Raw genomic sequence first — 21704 nt, 5'->3', positions numbered from 1 at the left:
GTGAGGTCAGCTATGCCAGGCTTTGACACAGTCAGTCCTCCACAAAGTGGTTCCAGGGGCCAACATGGGGAGGGGCTTGGCTGGGTGGTCTGGGGCAAGACTTGTAATTGGTTCCCACAAGAAGAGGTAAACAAAATATTCCAGAGTAGCCACCCATTGGGGGTGGGGAGGTAGAGTCAGAAAAGGCTAAGTCTGTTTTGCTAAACTCTTACTTTCTTCAAAGAAAAGAAAAACAAACAAATTGGTGTATTTAACTTTCAGGTCAAGTGTCTGGGTTCAAGGACCGAAGGTCTTTGCCTTTGGGTCTCTCTGGGACGCAGAGGGGCTCCTCCTGGTGGCTCCCGGGTGGCCTCGCCATCATATTTGAGGAACACTGCCACCATGGCTAAAACAGGTCATTGTTCCTTCTTATCAAGCAAAGAAAAACAAACTCACTGCATCAAGTCAACTCCAACTCCATCTTGGAAAGTCAAAGGGACTGTCCCATTCTGTCCTATAAGTTTCATAAGATTGCTTTGAGTCATAATTGAGTAGATGGCAGTGAGCTTGGAGTTTGGGCCTCAACTAACTATATTTGTGGCCTTTTTGCTTTCCCAGTCAGCAAGACTTATACTGTATTTAGTCGATCAATATTTCCCAAAGTATTTGATGGATGATGTTGGCAATGATTTTCCTGAAGTGCTCAGGCAGCACCTTCTATGCAGTTATGCAAGAGTCGTACAGGCAGGGTGCATCTCTGAGAGTTGTTCGCATGTGTGCAAGCCGACTACCTTCCAACAGGAGAACCAGGGGTAGACTCAGAAGTTGCAAGTTAAATAAAATCTTGTCGTGATAAACTGACAATCACGGACTATCTTGATAAATGTTTAGTCAAAAGAAAATCAATTCATACTTGGCTTCTAGTGTTGACCTAGCAGCAAGGCTAAGGCATACATAGGAATAAAAATTCATTTTAACCAACAACAAGGGAAGTAAAGCTTTTTGGAGGCCTTCCAAATGATAAGGACTCTAGCTCTGCCTGCCGCTATGAGTGTTTACTTCCTATGCCCGCGGGATGAAAGAGCCAAGGCATGTGACAATGTGCCCGGAGGCCCAGGAACCCACACTTCAACATGACGCGTGCTCCTGGAGTGCCACTTCAGTCCAAAGACATGGAAAGCACCATGCGTGTGGATTGCATAGTAATGGGTACATGAGGTTCAAGACAAAACCCTGACAATGGCAATGCCAAGGTGATATTCCCAGTATGCAGCTTGTTACTCTAGTGGTTATGAATACTGTGGTAGAGGGGTCCGAGTCAGTGTGCTAGCATGTCCGAGGACTGTGGCATTTAGAAGCTGAACCATGGCCCTCTCAATTGGCAGTGGTGTGACCTTGGATGAGTCACTTCCCCTCTCAATGCCTCCATCTCCATCTGTGCAAAATTAGGTCAGAAAACTTCTATGGTCTTAATGTCCCAGTTCCAAATTTCCAAAAGACTTGTGGTTCTGACATTGTCTTTTTGGAGCCCAGACTGCCTCACTCACCTGCTTTCCACACAGTTTGTAAAAGGTGCTATCTGTTTACTATGCATAGCAGTTTCATGCTGTTGTTGTCGTTATTAGGTGCCTTCCCTTCAATTTCCACTCAGGTAACCAACCGCGTGTGAGTCCAACTACCACCCAAGGTTTGCTGAGTATCGTCGCTATGAGAGCTGACTGGCAGGCTCTCCTTCTGTGAAGACACTGGGTGCCTTCCAATCACACTTTTTGATTACGAGTTGGGTGATTAATTCTTGAGCCACCAGGACTTCTAGAGGTTTCATATCACTGTGAAATATTCCTTGAAGATACATGGTCTTGTTATGTCTAGAAGGTTAAGAAAACTCCACTAACTAAGCTGCTATTGCTCACTCAGTAAAAGACAGCGAAGACTTTTAAATGCAAAATATATGTGAGGTTCCTCATATGAATTAGTTAAACCAATATCCAATTTTATCAAAACTCCTACTTCCTCCCTGTTTGGTGTCTGGCTCATCAACTAGGGATAACTATCAGGGGATGCCACCTGCCGTAAAGGCCCATCATGTTATTTTAAACTGAAACTAGGTGACTTAGTGGGAGCCTATCGGAAAGACTCCTTGGTAAACTTGCTCTTAAGTGTGCAAATAACTTAGAAAGAATACACAACCTGAACATTTTTAAAATTTCTTTTTAATTCATAAGCATCGCCATTATTTCCTTGTGATGTATACAGTGTAAAAACAAGCTACAAATTTCACTTTTTAAAATAGAGCATCTGGTAGAATTACAAATGATTAGCAACATCCATTTCTTCAGAACCCACTGTCACCTGGCAAAATGTTGTTTAAGTTCTTGGAAGATAATAGGCCAGTGGTTAATAGGAAGGCGTATTATTACTGAGATCGGTTTGGATTTCAAAGACAAAAATCTTCATAGGAATTTTATTTGTAATCTTCTGAAAAATACCTCTATAAAAGTCTCAAGTCTATTAGTAAATCAAGACTCTTTAGGGCTGAGAGCTGTGGTTATGAAATCCTCAGATACCCTCTAGAGTTTAGGAATTGGCATGGCTGCCACTGCTATGCTTTCAATTCCACACTCATCTGTTCCTCTGCGGATCCTGAAGTAGCCATCCTCCCCCCAGCTGTTGCCCCAACTGTTTTTAACAAGCCAGTAATCCATCCCAGAAGCTAGGTCAGTGCCATAGCCAATAAGCAGAACTGCGTGATTAGTCAGCTCAAAAGGGTTGAAAGGATCTCTCAGACCAGTGTGCTGATAGATCCCCTTTCGGTAGTGTAGAAAGTCATCATAGACTTCAAAAGAAACGGCCATGGGCCCATGACTGACAAGCTCATGTTTCATTAAAGCTTCGTTACAGCCCCCGTAGAAACCTCCGACATAGTAATAATCAGAGGAGTAGTAGCGAAAGCAGTCGGCCTTCACCTTGCACGGCGAATCTGTGGCTCTGTAGGGGAAGCAGCCTTCTTCCACTACCCCAAAATCTTGGGCATACTTTCCTGCGATGAGATAGGGAAAGCCACCTTCACAGCCTGAGGATGAACAGCATGCACAGTTATTAGAAATGGTCCGTTTCCTGCACTTCTCTATTTTAGTTAATTCAGCTAGATGTGAAAGTTGAATTAGCCTTAACGTCACTCCTTTCATCCATCCATTAAGCCATCTAGCTAGCCATCCTATCACAATTATCCATTTAACTGAGAGTTATCTAGAACCTAAAGTGGGAAGGAGCTATAGCATAGTGGTTAAGCAGGCAGGTTCTGAAGTCCAGCTACATGGGTTCAAATCTAGAGTTGTTTGAACTTCACTTCTTTGTACCTTATATAAATGGAAAGAGACACAGTATAGTAGTATTTACACTATGTAGATTATTTAATTTATTTATTTACACTACTTAATCATTTACACTATGTAAAGACAAGGAATATGTATTCAATAATGTTAGCAACTGTTATTCTCTAGCCAGGTACTATAACTAAGAACTTTCTCAAAAAAGTTCTCCGTGATTACCCGCTGCAGAAAATTCAAAATTAGGCCCTTGTCACCTTCCTTCTGTCCTGGACCTATTACACCAATCCATAGCCTGTGCTTTTTTCCTCACCAGTATACTTTGATTAGTGCTTATGTAATGGTCTATTTATATCAATTTATCTCACTGTAAGCTTCAAGAGGGAAGGGACTAGTACACACATTACAGCTTCTTGGGTCTAGCAATCACAATTACTGACTTTTAACAAGTACTCCAGAAAGAAGGAGAAGATCACTGCCCACTGACCACAATAACCACTCACCACATCGTTAAAGGCTGTTTCAGTGGTGGGTTAGACAGCTTTACCATGGTCATATCTGGGGTTGGTACTAAAAACCCTAAAATTGGAGTAATTCTAGCAGGGTCTTCTGTATACATTACCTACAACCTGCTCTGGAAGAATAAGTGTAGAATTGAAGCATTCTCCCAGAGATAAATCAGTGTTAGTATGGTTTTAATAGGCATGTGCTCATGAAGTAAGATCTTACAGCTGCAATTCTAAAGGCGAGCTGTGTGCCCTTCAAAGAGCCACAGAACCTCTCTTTACATTTGTTCTGGGCCTGTTAACAGTAATGGTACCTCTTCTACTTCTTAGGGTTTTGAGTCTGGCTAAGTGATGACTGTAAGAGGCAGCTAAGATTCAGAGAAGCCCTGATGGGGGCACAATTTAGATAGCTCGGCATTGGTTAGTCAGAACTATTTTAAGGAAGAGTCTCGCATGCCTCCTGCTACTTAGCTGGGAGGGTACAATAAATCCCATGAGAAGCATGCACTGGTAAGTGATGGCCCAACCATGCACCCAGCTTGTCTGACTACAGGCACTCTCTTCTTTCCAATATATTGTCCTTTGTCTTTCCCAACTACACACCAGAAAAAAGACAGGCAATTGTGCTTGTAAAATACATTTACCTTGAGCATACTGGCTGCAAGACACAACTTCCTGAGGACTGAAGACGGGAGTTTGAGAATTGTTAGTTTGTATGCGGATTCGTGCCTCCAGCATTCCCATAGAAGCAAATGAGTAGCAGCTCCCACAAGATGCTGGTGATAAAAAAGAAGAGACCTTTGATGCATGCACAAGGACTCATAGATAAACATGAATGGTTGAGGTACACAATATATTCCTATTGACCAGTGTTAGTGTTGTTCATAAGAATCAGCACAGCAGATCTGGTCCACAAACACTACTGTGCTCACAGGCAAACATTTACAGGGACTTTCCTTGTGACTGTTTAAGAATTAAAAAAAAATAACCCTATTCATTTCTGAGAGTTATTTAAAAGTATTCTGAAAAATGAAGAAATGATTTATGTAGCTGGCTGAGGCATCAGACTGAGGAAAAACTGGGGAGAGGAGATACAATTAGGTTGAGCTTTGAAATACCTTAAAAGCAGCTTTTTCCAAAGGGTGGTGGGTAGAATTAGTCCTATGAACGGCTCAGCGTGTATTACAGAGCTCCATTTTACCAATGTTAAGGTGACAGAATACAACAAAGCCTAAAAGAGACAAGCGATTTGATTCTAACAATGAACATAGGACTTAAGAAGGGTAATAAGGAAGTGAGAACATGAGGCAAATAAGTTGTAGTGAAGAGAGCAGAATTCGAATAGGTTCTAATGTCCACTGCAAGGAGCCTGGTACTAAAGTGGTTAAGTACTTGACTACTTACTGAAAGGTCAGCTGTTCAAATTCATCAGCTACTCTGGCTGCTCCTTAGAAAAAAGATGTAACAATCTGTTTCCATAAAGATTATAGCTTAGGGGAGACAGAGTGTGCCACCCCATCAGACTTGACTGGAAAACACTCATAAAGGCTAACAAACAGACCATGAATTATTTATAGGCTTTTCCATTTTTGTCAGTGGCTTTCTTTTTGTTATTGTTATTTTGTTGTTATTGTTTTGTTGGTTTTGACTTTCTTTGTTGTTTTGTTTGGCTTTGCCTGGTTTTTGCATTTATTAATGTATCTGCATGTCTATCTAGATAAGATAGGAGGAATAAACAATTCAGAGATGAAAAGAATGGGATCAATGGTTCTGGGGGGGATACAGGAGAAGGGGAGGTGGGATAACGGAAGTGAGAGAAAAACCAATCCAGGAACAAGGGAACAACAAATGAACTAAAGTCAATGGAGAGACGGGCATATGATGCCTAGTGGGGCTCAATCAAGGGCAATGTAGCAGCGAAGAATTACTAAACCCAAAAGAAGGCCGAACACAATGGTGAGACAAGAGGAAAGTAAAAGGAAATAGAAGAAAGAACCTGGAGGCAAAGGACATTTATAGAGGTCTAATTACAGGCATGCATTTATATGTAAATATATTTATAAAGAACATGAGGGGAATAGACCTATGTACTTATAGCTATATGTTAAGAATTAAGGTTGCAGATGGACATTGGGCCTCTACTCAAGTACTCCCTCAACAAAAGAACACTTTATTCTAATAATCGGCATCCTGTGATGCTCACCTTCCCAACATGATCGCTGAAGGCAAAATGGCTGCATAAGTAAATGTGGTGAAGAAAGCTGATGGTGCCCAGCTATCAAAAGATATAGTGTCTTAGGTCTTAAAGGCTTGAAGATAAACATGTGGCCATTTAGCTGAGAAGCAACAAAGCTCACATGGAAAAAGCACACTGGCCTCTGTGATCACGAGGAGTCAATGGGATCAGGCATCTAAGACCCAGAATAAAAATCACACCCAATGTGAATGTGTGTGGGTGTGTGTGGGGGGGAGTGGCATGAAGTGGAGACACAATGCCCATCTGTAGACAATTGGACATCCCTTCACAGAAGGGTCACAAGGAAGAGATGAGCAAGTCAGGGTGCAGTATAGCACTGATGAAACACACACTTTCTTCTAGCTCTTTAATGTTTCCTTCTCCCCACTATCATGGCCTCAATTGTATCTTACAAATTGGATAGGACCAGAACATACACTCTGCTACAGATAAGAGCCTGCAACACAGGGAACCCAGGATAGATAAACCCCTCAGAGCCAACAAGGAGACTAGGGAAACCAATATGATTAGGAAGGAGAAGGTGAGGGGAGAAAAGGAGAATTAATTACAAGGATCAACCTATAAGCCCTTTTCAGGGGGATGAACAATGGAAAAGTGGGTGAAGGGCAACATAGGACGATGTAAGATATGAAAATAATAATGTATAACATCAAGGGTTCATGAGGGAGGGTGGGCGGCAGAGGGAGAGAAAACGAGGAGCTGATATCAAGTGCTCAAGTAGAAAGAAAGTGCTTTGAAAATGAAGATGGCAGCATATGTGCAAATGTGCTTGACACAATGGATGAATGTATGGATTGTGATAAGAGATGTAAGAGCTCCCAATAAAAGTATTTAATAATAAAAAAGATTATAGTTTAGGAAGTACTGTGGGAAAGTTTAAATCTGTCCTATAGGCTTGCTATGAGTTGGAGTTAACTTGATGGCAACCAGATTTTTTGATGTTGTTGTTATGTCTACTCTACAGCTATAAACTCCTTAAAATGCCTCCTGTTTCCAAGAGAGGAATAGGAGTAGCTGAGTGGTGGTCAGGACAAAGGAAGAACACAGTTTTATCTAACACTTGGACATTAAATACAATACACATTTGCTTAAGAAGCATCTGCTATGCATTTATTTTGTATCTCAGAACTCCAAACCCACTGCCATTCTGGCTCACGGCAACCTAACAGGACGGAGCAGAACTGTCCTTGTGGGCTCTGAGAGTGTCACGCTTGACAAGAATTGGAAGTTTCATCTTTCTCACTCTTTCTTGCTGTTTCAAAGAACACACTCACACTCTCTCTCTCTCTCTCTCACACACACACACACACACACACACAATGTATTGTATTAGAAGAAAACATTTTGAAACATATTTCTTTTCCTACATGTTCCTTTAAAATATGTGTACGTAAAAGAAAGAAATATACATGTGAAAATATGATTATATAGCAATACCGAAACTTTCACTTTTTTCAATTATAGAAAATTTTCACATCTTTAGTATTGCATAAATGAACTCCTATGATACTAATCCCAAGACTGGTAGTTTGAAACCACCAGTCACTGTGGCAGAGACAGCCGAAGCTTTCTGCTTCCATGAAAAGGTACTGTCTTAGAAATAGATCACTAGGAATTGGAGTGCATTCAATGAGTGATTTTTTTTAATATGACCTTTTTCATCTCTGCCACTGATATGAATTCTACAAGAGGGAAAGTCTAGGAACTGGAGTTAAATCCAGTTCTACATATATAATACATTATTCATATTACCAATATATTAGTTATCACAATAATTAAGTGGCAAGCACTCCCATATGCATGTAAAGTAAGAATAATGAATAGGTACACAATTTAAAACAAACCAGACTCATTTGACATAAAGAGAAGTCTGTTCACTTTAGTTAATCTGAATTTAGTTTTTTAACAACTTCCTTCATTAGAGCGAAGCACATTCCAAGGGATAGTATGCATTCAAAAATATCACTGGGGCAGGGGGGTGGGGGACACTGCTTCCCCTTTCTCCAGGCCACTTGCGATTCGTGCTCTTTCCTGGGTGCAAAGGAAAGCCAAGACACTCCATGCTCAGCTTCCGACAACAAACTCTTTTTGACTTTTTTTTCCCTTTAACTAAATTGAATTCCCTTGAGTTTTCACAGGAAATGTGTTTTCTTCATTTTGGTACCTGACAGTAAAGAAACTCGGCATGTTTAAAAGTAGAACAAGTCAAGTAATGAGTAAGCAGATAAGTTACTTTCAGAAAATACAGTGAATTCAATAGAACCGCCCAGCCTGAACTTGTTCAAAATCTGAGACAGGTAGAGGCCTTATGTACCAATATGAGTTTCTTCTTAATTATTCAACACTGCCACAAGGTCTTGGGCCTAACGTCTACTGGAGCTCTGATTCACAACTGCCTTTTTTTTTTTTTTTTGCGGGGGTAGGGTGGGGGGAGGAGCCAGAAGTCGAAGTCCATTCTGTGTTTTATTTGTTTTGATGCATTACATCCCTAGAAAAAGAAGCCTGGGATTGTCCCTCCCGTGTGTTTTCACCTGGCTTCCTTGTGGTCCACGATGCCGGCGGAGGTCGTCAGCACGATAAACCTTCACCACTGCTTTTATATCTGATGTTTCTAGAATTCTCCTCCTTAGAATGTCAGAATTACCAAACAGCTTTGTTGTGGCTAGGTGTTGCCTAGTCTGTTCCGACTCACAGTGACCCTATAAAACAAACACTACCTGGACCTGCACCATCTTCACCATGGTTCTTAAGTCTGAGCCTACTGGTGCAGCCAGAGTGTCAATCCATCTTGTCAAGGGTCTCGTCTTCCCTTCTGCCTCTCTACCTTATCAAGCATATCCTTTTCCAGGGTCTAGTCTCTCTTGATAACATGTCCAAAGTAAGTGAAGCAAAGTCTCACCGTCCTTGCTTCTAAGGAGCATTCTGGAACTATTACCCCACCTCCTGACTTGACAGTGAGTAAGCTAAGATTCAGAAAGGAGCAGTGATCTGTCTGAAGTCAGGTAGCGAATAGACAGTAGAGACTACTGCCTTAGCATCTCCAAATGCATGTCTAGGGCCCTTTGTAGTTTATAGGTCTGTGTTTACCTTAAAGAACATTCAGATTTTCTCTTACTTTGAATCTTTTTATTCTTAAAAACCATCCAAACAACACTGCCATTAAGATATCTCTTTCAAATGATGAGGTGTCAAAGAACTGGTTGATAGACAGTAAATAGGCAAATCAGTGTTATTTTCCTAGGCTTCCAAAACCAAATTCATGGTCAATTCCGACTCACAAGGACTTTATAGGATGGGGTTCTAGATTTCTCCTTCAAAACCTCATTTTTCTCCCTCAGATTCCTAGTGGGTTTGAACTGCTGACCTTGCAGTTAGCAGCCCGACTCATTATCCAGTATGCCAGCTCGGTTCTTTGGTAAATAATGCAGTTAAAGTGAGTTTAGAAATTCTCTACTTCTGGGCATCTCTCTTGATCTCCAGAACTCAAGTAAATAATTTTCTCCAGTTATTAACCATTAAACTCCCATCATCTGACCACTAAGTCCTGTGGATAAAGCAAGCCTCAGTACATCAAGGGTTCAGAAAGGACTTGGTTAACAGAGAAATCACAGGAATGAGGAAAGAGGATAACCTTCCTCAAGTCCCTACCTTTTCCAGAAGACTGTCAGTTGTCAAAGTAATTAATGCCTCTTTTCAAAAGACAGGGTCAGAGTCTGTATTCTAAAAGAGCCATTTACCTTCAGAAGGTTAGAATGCAAGAAAGAAGAATGAGTAGTTATGGCCCAGCTGGAGTTTGGCAGTAATCTCATTTCCACAATCTCAAAAAGACAACTTGATTTTTGTATAGCTCAACTCTCTTGAGCTTCCCTCTCCAACAGCGGTGAACACACTGAGAAGGGGTGGAGATTCTATATGAGCTAGGATACGTCACTTGACCTTTGGGGCAACTCTTTCACTTGTGGAAGCACAAGGGAAGTGGAATAGACAGTTCAAGTCTCCTGCATGCCAGCTCTCATAATATAAACAGTATCAAGACTTAAATGAAATTGTTTTGAAACATTAGGGATATTCTCTGCAGGTCTTAATTAAGGTGACCCCAGGAGACCCTCCCCTTCTCTCTTAAACATGTACTAACAAGTAAGACAGTATAGCCAGGAGACCCCCCCAAAAAGTCTACTTCATCCACTTCCCCAGCTCCTTCTCCCTCCCACCCTTCAAGTCCACTTAGCTATATGCCTACTGCATAAGTTGTTTTCAGGTATAAAAGCAAAACTTCATTTCCATCCCAGCCTTTCTTTTGTTTGTTTGTTTTGGTTGGCTCTCTAAAAAGAAGAATGAGAACTCCTTTAACTAAGGCTAATTTGGAATGCTGAGTTACTAGAACACTATTATTCCTAAAGCTAGTGAAAATTCCCCAGGACAAGAAAATGGTGTGATTTCCTCCCAACACAGGTACCAAACACCAAAAAAATAGTCAAGCGGGGAAACTTTGACTGCATTATTTTCTCAAGTATCTGAGACGATATTAAAGTTGAAGGGTCCATTTAAGAGCAAGCAATCCATCAAAGCTTCAAACTATATAACATTCCAAGAATCCAGAACAGTGGAGACAACAGTAGTGTTTACCCTGCCTACCAGAAAACTATTGTCAAAGGATTTGGCATTAGTCGTTCTAATTTCCTTTTCCCAAATGAGTGTCTCCTATCACTAGTTAAGCACACCGCTGGGAGGCGCGCGCAACTAAGCTTTTCTGTTTTCTCAAATGCTCCCACTCAGTTCTAGAAACACCTGATCAAATGGGCTATCATACTGTACTTGAACTTTTTGCTTCCATGTCTTACTGAATTATCAATCTCTAGGACAAGCCCTTTCCATTCTCTGTAATTAAAAATTCCAATGCAGTAGGTATTTGATAAACAACAAATGCCACAGTACAATAGTATGGCTCACATTGTTGAGGGCTGGCCATTTGCCAAATCCCGAGCTCAAACCGTGGTATGCACAATGTGCTTAATCCTTACAGGCAGGCACTGAGCATGTGTGTTCAGTGATGAACTAAAATTTAATTCTCTTTCACAAAAGAGAAGGATCTCAGGGCTTACTCTTCTCCGAATCGAAAGATTCCTAGAAGTACTGGTGCCAAGGAAAAGTTAGGGTGCGTCTCCCTGTGTGAGACGATGAATAGGAATCTTTATGACATCGTGTTTCGTCAAAGCAACGAATATTCAGAATGCCCCACAAGAACTCTATGCTGAGCACTGAGAGAGGCTGGTCATCAAAGGAGTTTTAGGGAAAGGGCAGAACACATGTAAATGTATTGTCCTCTCAGGAGACACTAATCAGAATGTTTCCAGATAGAAATTACTACACTTATAGTAACAAATCAGTCACGTGTACTATCATCATCTTCAAAATGAGCTTACAAGTTGTAAACCTAAAGAGTGCCTACATGATGCTGAAGTCCTTGCCAGCAAAAACTTAGGACATCAGCAAAATTTGCTGTCAAGAGCAAATAGAGGAAGAGTTATTAAGCCAGTCAACCTATACTTATCAAGTATATGAAAATAAAACCAAAAAATGCAATCAAAATAGAAGTTTTGACAAACCTAGGATTTGCCCCTTGATTAGGAAGCTAAACTCATACTTACCATCAAATACAAGGAGGATTCAAAAAGTTCCTGAAAAGCAATTACTGTCTTTTAATTCTATTCTTTCATAAACTTTTGAAACCCCCTTCTGTTATATTCTGGTATCAATTAAATAAAAAAAATTCTTAACACAGTTATAAAAAAATGTACTTTAAGAGGGAAAAAATCTAATTTCTGGGCTTATGTAGTACTTAAAGAATAAATGACAGAAATGGAGGCACAGATTAGGAAGCAAAGGAGGATTCCAGAAATAACTCAATTTTATCATCTAAGTCAAAAGAGTTATTCCTGGTTAACATCTTTTTAAGAATCACATTTAAAGGAGAATAAGCACTTATATTTATTACAGCACTAATAGCTAGATGCAATTGTTTGTTTCCACGTGAGTCACTCTTTAATGGGATAGTCTTTACGTCCAATCTGTTTCCTGACACTGGTTTCATGGGTTATGTACTGAGAAGATTCTCAGAAAACACTGAGCATGATGCAAACCCAGTGCCATGGAGTCAATTATGACTATGGAGACCGCACAGAGCAGAGCAGAAGTGCCCCGAGTTCCCAAGAAGTCACTCTTTAAGGGAGCACAAACCCTCATCTTTCTCTCGCAGAGCGGCATGTCATTTTGAACTGCCAACTTCGCGGTTAGCAGCCTAATGCACACCCATGCTCTATTAATGAAGTTTGGTATGAATGCAGAAGGAAGAAGTGAGAATTTATGGTCATATTATATTTTTCACTCTTCTACTAATGTGGAACATGCCCATTTCATCTCTTAATCCCCAGAATCTATGCAGGCATCTGATATATAATAAATACTCATTAAATATTTCAGAATGAATTAATAAAAAATAAAATGTATACCTTGATTTCGAACAGGGCTAACAAAGTTGTTACCATGAACATTTCTCCAGTCCCAAGATGGTGGTAAATGTAAAATCTTTTGCTTCATTTCAGTGGTCAGGGGTGCCGGTTTGGTCCTAGGATAGAAATACAAGCTCCATAAAGTGTATAGTCGTTTCTTTGAGGGATCATTTCCTAACCGCTCATTGCATGATTTTAATCACTTGGCAGGGATTCATGCCCCCAAAACATTTTTCTCATGACTATTTTAATGTGTCTTGAAATAAATTTTATGAATGTCTCTCACTATCCATTTCTTTTTTGTCAAACAGTCTTTTCCTCTTATGTAATGATAATGGTTTTGTACATGCTTATTTATACTGTATGCTGAGAAAATTACACAGGAAGCTGGACTATATGAAGATGACCATGGTGTCAGAATTGAAGGAAGGCTCATTACAATCTGTGATACACAGATGACATAACCTTGCTTGCTGAAAGTGCAGAGGACATGAAATATTTAACGATGAAGAGAAATGTAGACTACACCTCAATATAAAGAAAGCAAAGACTCTCACAACTGAGCCAATAAACAACATCATGATAAACTGAGTAAAGACTGATGCTGCCAAGGATTTCATTTGATTTGGATCCACAAGCAATGCCCACAGAAGCAGCAATCAAGAAATCAAATGATGTAAGGCACTGGACAATTCTGGTACAAAATACCTCTGTAGAGTATTTTTCAAAAGCAAAAAGTCCTCACTTTGAGGACTGTGATAGTTACATCATCTCATAATCTGGTGTCAACTTGAGACTAGTAAGAGTGAAGGGGTGGCGGTTAGCCTGTCAATCAGGTCACAGCTTGATGACCTCACTTGGAGGTGCTAAGGAGATAAATAGCTCACTGGAGGCCAGACCCACACCCTCTGCTTCATAGTCCTGACGAGCCACATGGAGCTACCCTGATGGAGCCAGAGGCATGGAGCTGAAGGAACCACATGGAGATCCATGCCAGACCTGAGATGCTTCCATGATCACTGCATTCACAAGATTTCCCACTCACTGACCTGTGATCTTCCTGCATTCAGCGTCATTGCATCACTGTGTGAGTCTAAAGACTTTATGGACAGACATATGTGTTAATTTCATATTTATGGACTTGATCTGGAATGGGCTGATATGTTCTCTTAATGCACAATTGTTCTTTGATTTAAACCTCCCATACAGATATGAGTATCTCTGGATTTTATTTCTCTAGTCAACCGAGCCTTAACACAAGGACTAAGGTGTGCCTTACCCAAACCATGGCATTTTCAATTTTCTGGTATGCTTGCAAATGATGAACAACCAACAAGGCAGTCCAAAGAGGAATTTATGCATTTGCCTTGCGGTACTGATGAAGAATATTGACTAGACCACGAACTGACGAAAGGACAACCAAATCTGTTTTGGAAGCAGCATAGCCAGCATGGCCCTTAGAAAGGAGCATGGCAGACTGCCTCGCCCATATTTCGTGCATATTATCAGGAAGGGTCAGTTCTTGAAAAAGGACATTGTACTTCATAAAGCAGAGGGTAAGCGAGAGAGAGATCCTTAAGGAGATGGATTGACACTGGCTAAAACCATGGGTTCGAGCAATGCAATGGGGTCATGAGGATGGTGCGGGCCCGGGCAGTGCTTCCTTCTGTGGCACAGAGGGTAGGATGAGGCAGCATCAACTCGATGACACCTCATAACTACCACAACGATGGCATGGTCCAGTATCCCTACATGGTCAGACGTACTTTTCACAAGTATAACCAAGAGAGTAGAAGGATGTGAATTTGAAGATGACATACATAGAATACAAAGGAATGGAGATATGACTGATGTTGGGCTCGTAGCCGATGTTTAGATGAGGCAGTGGCATAGTTTGAACAGAAGTGAAGTAGACACAAAGAACTTCTGATATTGTGATGTTAACTACCACCCACATTATTCATGAAACATCAATAACAAGAACCCATTGCCTCCGAATGGACCCTGACTCATCATGACCCTATATAAGGTTGCTGAGTCTATACATCTTTACAGGAACAAATGGTCTTGTATTGTCCTGTGGAGACACTGGTCCCTTAAAAAACTAAATAAATAAAATAACAACTGTTGGATCAAAACAGTGGCTCTGAGGCAGTCTGCTTGACTCGCTACAATGTAAGACAGAAACAACACAAGATTATGGTGGCTGTAGTCTGGAACCCCAAAGGGGTATTCTTGAAAATTTTTCTTGAAAACCATAGGATAGTCTTGGAGGCTTATTAGGAAGAAATTTTAAGGAAATTGAAAGCTGAATTAATGAAAAAAGACCAGGAAACTTGTGCCAAGGAATTTTCTTTTTCAACATATCAATGCACCCGTGTTTTCTTCAAGGGTAATGAGGCTGTCCTATGAGATTTTCATTGGGAAACCACCCCATGCACCTTATAGTTCTTTCAGACAATAAAGAACTATAGTTTTTAGTTTTTGTTTTTTGTTTCCAAAACACAAATATCATTTCAATAAAACATGATTTGAGTCCTGCAAGGATGCCTAATTGCATGACGGCGCGGTGTAAATCAAACGCACAGAATCCTTTCCAATGGAGAAAGAGAGTCGGAGAAAACGCCTTCAGAAGTGCATAGACCCAGCTGGAGGAGGAAGTGCATCAAGCTAGACGGAGGACATGTCAAGAAAAAAAGGAGCTTCACATCTTGATATTTGTGTTTAATATTATTTTGCAGCAGTACTTTTTGACTTACCCTGGTATTGATAAGTAAGAAGTTTGTTTTTCTTTCTATTTTTGGATGGACGTTAAAAGATGAAGAGAATGTGATGTTTCCAGGAGACAAATTTGACAGCTGTCAGCAAGTTGGGGGTGTTTAAGGCAAAGGAGTGACACAAAGGAGTAAACAAAAGTAAAATGAAAGAAAAATTCTAAGCAATTATGGGTTGTTTTGTCTGAAAGCAAATAAATCAAGGTCAAGATAGTAAATTTATTTCTTATTAAACGTAGATGAGTTCACATGTAGGCATGCGGTAGTAACACAATTATAGCAAGGCATGAGAGAAAACTGGCAGCTCCATTAAATGTGTAAGAATTGAGACCGGGTGGAAAGAGACCAAAGAGGATCCGAGAAATAGAAGACAGGGAGCTGACCCACCAGCCACAAGATGGAGTACGTAAAGCCCCAAGCCCGGGTGTAGAAGATGGGAAGGGGGGATGGAAGTGAAAGAACCCGTATATAGGTTTGGAGAGAAACAGAGGAATAAGGTACATATGGAACCAAGGAGAAGACAGGATTTTAAAAAGAGATCATGTAAAAGCTTTACCGTGGGATGACAAATAAAACAGTAGGCAACACAGAGGAGGTTGGGAGGAAAGATGCGGTTCAGTAGAAGTATTTGTATTAGTGATAAGGAAATGTACTTTATTACCTTGGGATCCTCTTGCTGTGACCACCACCTCTCCTGATCATGTCTCTCAGAGTAAGAGTCTCATATTCCAGGTATGCGGTTGCAGTCCAGGATTTCTGAATGGAATTAATAGCTTTCACAAAGTTGTGGTCATATTTGTAAAGCTTATTAGCATGCCTGTCAAGAGAAATAGGACACTGTCAAATATACGCTTACTAATGTAAATAAACTCAAACAATCATATTCACAGCCACAGAGCGGATTCCGGTTCATAACAACCCTAAAGTACATGTTTTCTAAGGCTGTAAATCTGTACAAAAACACGCTCAGACCAGGTGGAACAGCCGGTGGGGTTGGACCACTAACTGTTGAGTTCACTGTCACCTGCTTTAATGAGTGTGCTACCACATTCCTCTAATACAAACAGAATTCAGAAAGGCATTCTTAGACTTGGTGCCAAGCTGGAAGTGGTATTCTCTTTCAGGAAGGTACTTTTGTAACTCATGATGAAATACAATGTCTGCTGCTCTCCCTCTTTTCTGATTGTGTAGGATGTAAAGGTATGCTGTAGAAATGTTTAATGTGTGGGGGCAGAGGGGGATGGTGAGGGAAAGTGGTTGTCCCATACTATCACTCAGTTATAACCATAGTTGGCATTTAAAATGTATTTGTAGTATAACTATGCATACTTCTATAAAAATTTGCTAGTTCTGTCAAAATATTTTTGTTTCTTGATTTTTAATATAGTAACAACTTCCACATCATTAAATAATCTTCTAGAGTTTTTTAATTGAATAGACTAGCTACAAAATGATGTACTATCATATATTCAAAAATTTCCTTGTTTTAGAACAATTATTGAGATGCTTATAATCTATCACTAGTATAAAAAAGTGCTTCATGGACGGAATAGCCTGACACATTGACTTTTTTTCCCATAGATGACATGAGCTTTCAGTGGCATGGAGAGTAAACAAATGTTAAGGTTTTTGATTAGAAGAGATGTAAATAGATAAAATATACAAAGAACACGTTTATAAAGCTGAAGAAATGGAGTTGAGTTTTCCATTAATCCGCACATGACTGTATGCCAGTCCTAGAAATGCTGGCCCTCATGGTATTACTCACAGCATGAAGCATCCTGTCATTTGTTTGAAGTACGTCCCATTGTCCGAGATCTCCCTGACCTTTCAGTCATGCACAGTACATCACTCATAAGCCGGACCAGTGCAAAATTTCAGGTATATTGTAAACGGTTCTTTTTCTTAAATGTAGATGTTTGTAAAAAGAATATTTTCCTGTAGTTAAGGAACTAGGCAGAACTGAAAATAAGCAACCATGTTAATACTGGTTTTTTTTTATCATAGTTCTTTCCTTTCCTGCTTTTTAAAAAATGTAAAAGCAGAGAAGTAGCTTTATTAGACATAATGTAAATCTGCCTATATCACATTTGAAATGACACTAACAGAAAGCCAAAAATAAATTATGTATTTACTTCTTTAAGTAGAAGAGTAGGTTTTACCTTATAAATTTTTATCTTACAGTATTTTTCATTGGTGAGAGAAACTATCTCATTGACAGAAAGTGGGCTGCCCCCCTTCTCACCTTATTTAACTTCCTATGTTCTAACAGTCAGCTTACAGATGATTTACAGTAATAAAAAGATGCCATCGTCAGTTTTACCTATTATTTTTAACAGATCCCAGGAATTTCAAAGTAATGTACTATACTATGGTAAAACAGATCATTATGAGTTGGAAGAGTTGTTGAAGATAATTCAGAAGATAATTCATTTTAAATGTGAGCCAGTATAGGATTGAGCACTCCAGTTAGTACATGTTCACTAAATGCAATAATGTGTGAAATATCACAGAAAGTACAATAGTTTAGAATACACCTTCTTCACTGCCCTGGAATTGTTTCCGACACATGTAGCAACCAGAGAGAACAATCGAGACCCGCTCCTTAGGGTTTCTTAAGCTGTACACAGTTAAGGGAGCAACCAACCTCATCTCTCGCCTGCAGAGCAGCTGGAAGGGCTGAACTGCCAACCTTGAGGCTAGCTGCTTACTGCTTAAATCGCCATGCAGACAGGGCTCCCGGAGAATGCGCAGTGTGTTATAATCAGCGAGGAGAAAAGTGAATTGCTTAGTAAGAAATGTGTTTCTCAAGGGTCAAGCCAGAGAAAGTAACTGAAAAACTACACACGAAATGGAAGCAAAGGACGATTTCAGGTCTTTCTCAGCCTTTCCCAGGTAATTCTGATGGATCCTCTTGGACCCCATCGCCCCTTTGCTTCCGAGTCTATAATTGTGAGTGTTGTCAGCTGTTGAGTGGCTCACACATTTACACGTTTAGTGTATTTCAAATAAAATTAAAAGGTTATTTATTACCCATTAGCCCTATTGTTTACCTTTTTTCTTCCAAGGACAGAAATACCCTGAAATTTCCTGTTTGTGAGGTCTAAGTTACTTAAAGTAGAGCTAATTTAGCAAAAACAAAAATAACTGCCTACATTTTGACTAAGGATTTAAATTTGCCCTACTTACTGCCTTGTTTAAAATTCATGTTAAATTAGAATTGCTGGTATATGTTGCAACATAATCATAGCCATCTACAAGTAGATGCAGCTTGTTACGACATGGTAACTAATAAAATAATTTATTCCACCCCATCTTTGTTTGTGAGAAGCCTAGGCTAGTGGCTACATGTTAGGTTGCAACCCCCTGGTCACCAGTTTGAAACCAACAGCAACTCTGAGGGAAAAAGACTGGGCTTCCTACTGCTGCAAACAGATACAAACTCAGAAACCCACAGGAGGGTCATGGTGAGTCAGCACTGACTCGGTGGCAGTGAGCTTGGTTTGGGGTTCATCTTAGTTTGCAGAGTGGAGTACAGTTTATTTTTTTTACTTTGCGCTGCCCAGGGTAAGTAGTGCCAGGGTAAGTACCACACCTCTGTGATCAGGGGCGGGCTACCAAGTACCGTATATACTCGAGTATAAGTCCACCCGAATAGCAGGTGAGGCATCCAATTTTACCACAAAAACAGCATTAAAAATGTGCTTCAAACATAGTATATATATATATATATATATAAAGTGGGTTCTCAGTGGGCTAGTGGGCCAGTTAAATTCAAGGCAGAGAAGCCCATTCAGAAGGTTCTAGCAACTGTATTTGGGGGCTACAAAGGGAGAAATCTTGATAGATATCTCAAAGAACAGAGGATAATCGTGGGGATTTATTAGGAAGAAGACATTTTTGGTAAATGGAAAACTATATTGGGAAGGAAAAGTCCAAGAACGTTGTGCCAAGTCTTGTAATCCATCACAGCAGTGTATATCTGCTGGTGCTCTGTGGCCAGCAAGGGAAGTTCCCTGGTAATTTCACTGGAAACCTTATCCCATCCACCCTGTAGCCAAGATCTTGCCCCTTCAGACTTCTCGTGGCTTCCCCTACTCAAGGAATAGTTTAAAAGAACAGAGTTTGCGTCCCTCATTGATGACATCACTTCTATTTTGAAGTGATGGGAGTCGGAGAGTAGAACAGTCTGAGGAAGCAGGAGAGAGAGAGCAACACCGTATCCAGAAGTGTATAAACCTAAATAGGGAATTGGTCAAGAAACAATAGCTCTACAGTTTATTATTTTTTGTAATAAAAGGTCTTTTTTAAAATAAAGGTTTCTATAGTTTTGGTTTATTGTTTTTTAAATAAAGGATTCTATCATTTTGTAGCAATCTTCTCTAACGTACCCTCTTCTTACTCCGCAGTAAGATTCATTTCTGTCACTCCTAATGGAGTATGAGGTTTTAGTGTTGACGTTTCTTGGGTCAGGTGCGGGATTTCCAAGGCGCACTGTCTGACTAGTATCACTGAGCCTCTTCGGGCTCTCTGCTTTTGCAAACCCGTGGAAATAGTTTAAGGCAAAGACCTCTGTTATCTCAGCTCTGCCCCCTTTCACTGACAGCCCATCAGGTTCTATTGTAGAACTTATAGAACTTACGTGGATTCTTGCAAGGAAAGGCTTGGTTTCCTGTAACTATCTGGAAAATGGGGCGTTTGCGGCCTCAGAGATGAAGCCACCTCCGTGGATAACTGCTCACTATATGGACAAATATTTGGGTTTCTCAATGTTCATATTCTTCGTTGTCCAGGGCAGTTTGAAAAATTAGCGACCACTTTGAGATACTTTCTAATCAGGGAGACTAGTATATTTAAAGCCTAAAACAAGAGGTTAGATCACTAGCCAGCTGAGTAAATTAGATGAAACTGCTTACCGACTTAAACATATGTAAACTATAGCAGCCTCTGAGATCTATGCTACACTAGATAACTCGATAGACAGCATTTTTTATTGCTAACTTATAGGGTTCACTGAGTTGTGACTAACTCATGGAGAACCTATACTATAAGAAATATAAATATGTACAAAGGGCAGAACATTTGAAAGGGTTATTAAAAGAAAAAACAGACCCTGAGAGTGTTAAAAGTCTCATTTAATGGGGCTAAAAGTTTAATGGGTTAATTTATGAGACTTTTAAGACTTACAATGCAACTACCGTATAAAGCAAAAATTTGGTTAAGAATATTTTTTTTATTAATGGATTGAAGAGTTAATTTTATTCTTCATTCAAACTGCTTCAAAGACAAGGGACTGAGAACAAATTCCTGAACTGAAAACCAAGCCACATTGTTCTGAAAAACAACTAACATTTTTATCTTTAAGACCTTTGGTTAAATAACTCAAGTATGACTTCTTGGTGACCTATGATAAATTTTTGGCAACTCTGAAACTTCGTTGAAAACCACAAAGGATTTGTTCCTGTTTTATAAAAAGAAAAGTGATAAAGGTCCATTTAAAATGTTATTAATGACATGGGATGTGTTATAAGACACACCAAATTTTCTCTGCGTGTAAAATTTAGGTCAGTAATACTTTCCTGGTATTAAACAACAAGTACATAATACTATGTCATAATTTTATTATTTCAATTGCCAATGTGGTCACCACTTTGTTTCCTTTGAATATAACACCACCAAAGGCGATCGCTCTAAATGAGAATTTACCTAATTTACCCTGGGGAATTTTATTATTATCAAGTGTTTCAGAACCATCAGAATTATGGTATATTCTGAGTATGACATTATTCTCAAGATTTCCACAGGTCTTATCTGGAGCTCTTTGAATAAAGTTACCATATATACTCGAATATAAGCTGACCTGAATATCAGCCGAGGCACCTAATTTTACCACAAAAACTGCATTAAAAATGTGCTGAAAAACCCGGCTTATACATGAGTATATATAGTAATTATTATTTTTAGAAGTATTTCTGTCTTAAGTTTATTTTGCCTTCACTCAATTTGTTTTGCTTTGCTTTACTTGTATAAGTAATATTAACCAGTTATTTCTCATTTAAGAATTATTATTATAACTCAATCACAATCTCTTATATGATGTATTGTCAGTTGTAGTCTCTATGCCTGTGGCTAGAATTACATTTGTAGGGAGTTCTCTGCTGAGCTCATGGGAAGAATTAAGATGGGATGTATTATGGGTCTACTTTCTTGAGGATGTGAACCTAGTTACCACCCTTTGTTTCCTTGAGATTATGGTCTGCTCTAAGACAAAAGCCATGCTCCATTGATTCTGAGCTAGATGGCTGCTTGTTTATCTTTAAGCCTTTAAGACCCTAGACACTATATCTTTT

The 21704-nt window shown here is 39.7% G+C and overlaps 1 protein-coding gene across 1 annotated transcript; it reads right to left on the bottom strand.

Moving 5' to 3' along the window:
- Positions 1-2172: 2172 nt before the first annotated feature.
- Positions 2173-17142, bottom strand: LOC101662901 (dipeptidyl peptidase 1). Its single transcript, XM_045293184.1, has 5 exons — positions 17123-17142; positions 16016-16171; positions 12581-12696; positions 4459-4590; positions 2173-3052 (listed from the first exon to the last, which is right to left on the bottom strand). Exons 1-5 carry the CDS (start codon positions 17140-17142, stop codon positions 2550-2552), a joined length of 927 nt encoding a protein of 308 aa, XP_045149119.1. The 3' UTR covers positions 2173-2549.
- Positions 17143-21704: the final 4562 nt, after the last annotated feature.

Source organism: Echinops telfairi, unplaced genomic scaffold (genome assembly GCF_000313985.2).
Source record: "Echinops telfairi isolate 266 unplaced genomic scaffold, ASM31398v2 ScPeMD7_1713;HRSCAF=2227, whole genome shotgun sequence".
Classification (NCBI taxonomy): domain Eukaryota; kingdom Metazoa; phylum Chordata; class Mammalia; order Afrosoricida; family Tenrecidae; genus Echinops; species Echinops telfairi.
This window is presented reverse-complemented; position numbering and strand designations above follow the sequence as displayed.

What these genes read in the sequence shown, in the direction of transcription:
- LOC101662901 (XM_045293184.1), bottom strand. Translation starts at nt 17,142, where the DNA reads ATGACAGGATGCTTCATGCT. An exon ending in CACAGCAAGAGGATCCCAAG is followed by an intron (nt 12,697 to 16,015) that starts GTAATAAAGTAC and finishes TTTCTATCCTAG; the next exon opens with GACCAAACCGGCACCCCTGA. An exon ending in TAGCCCTGTTCGAAATCAAG is followed by an intron (nt 4,591 to 12,580) that starts GTATACATTTTA and finishes TTTTATCACCAG; the next exon opens with CATCTTGTGGGAGCTGCTAC.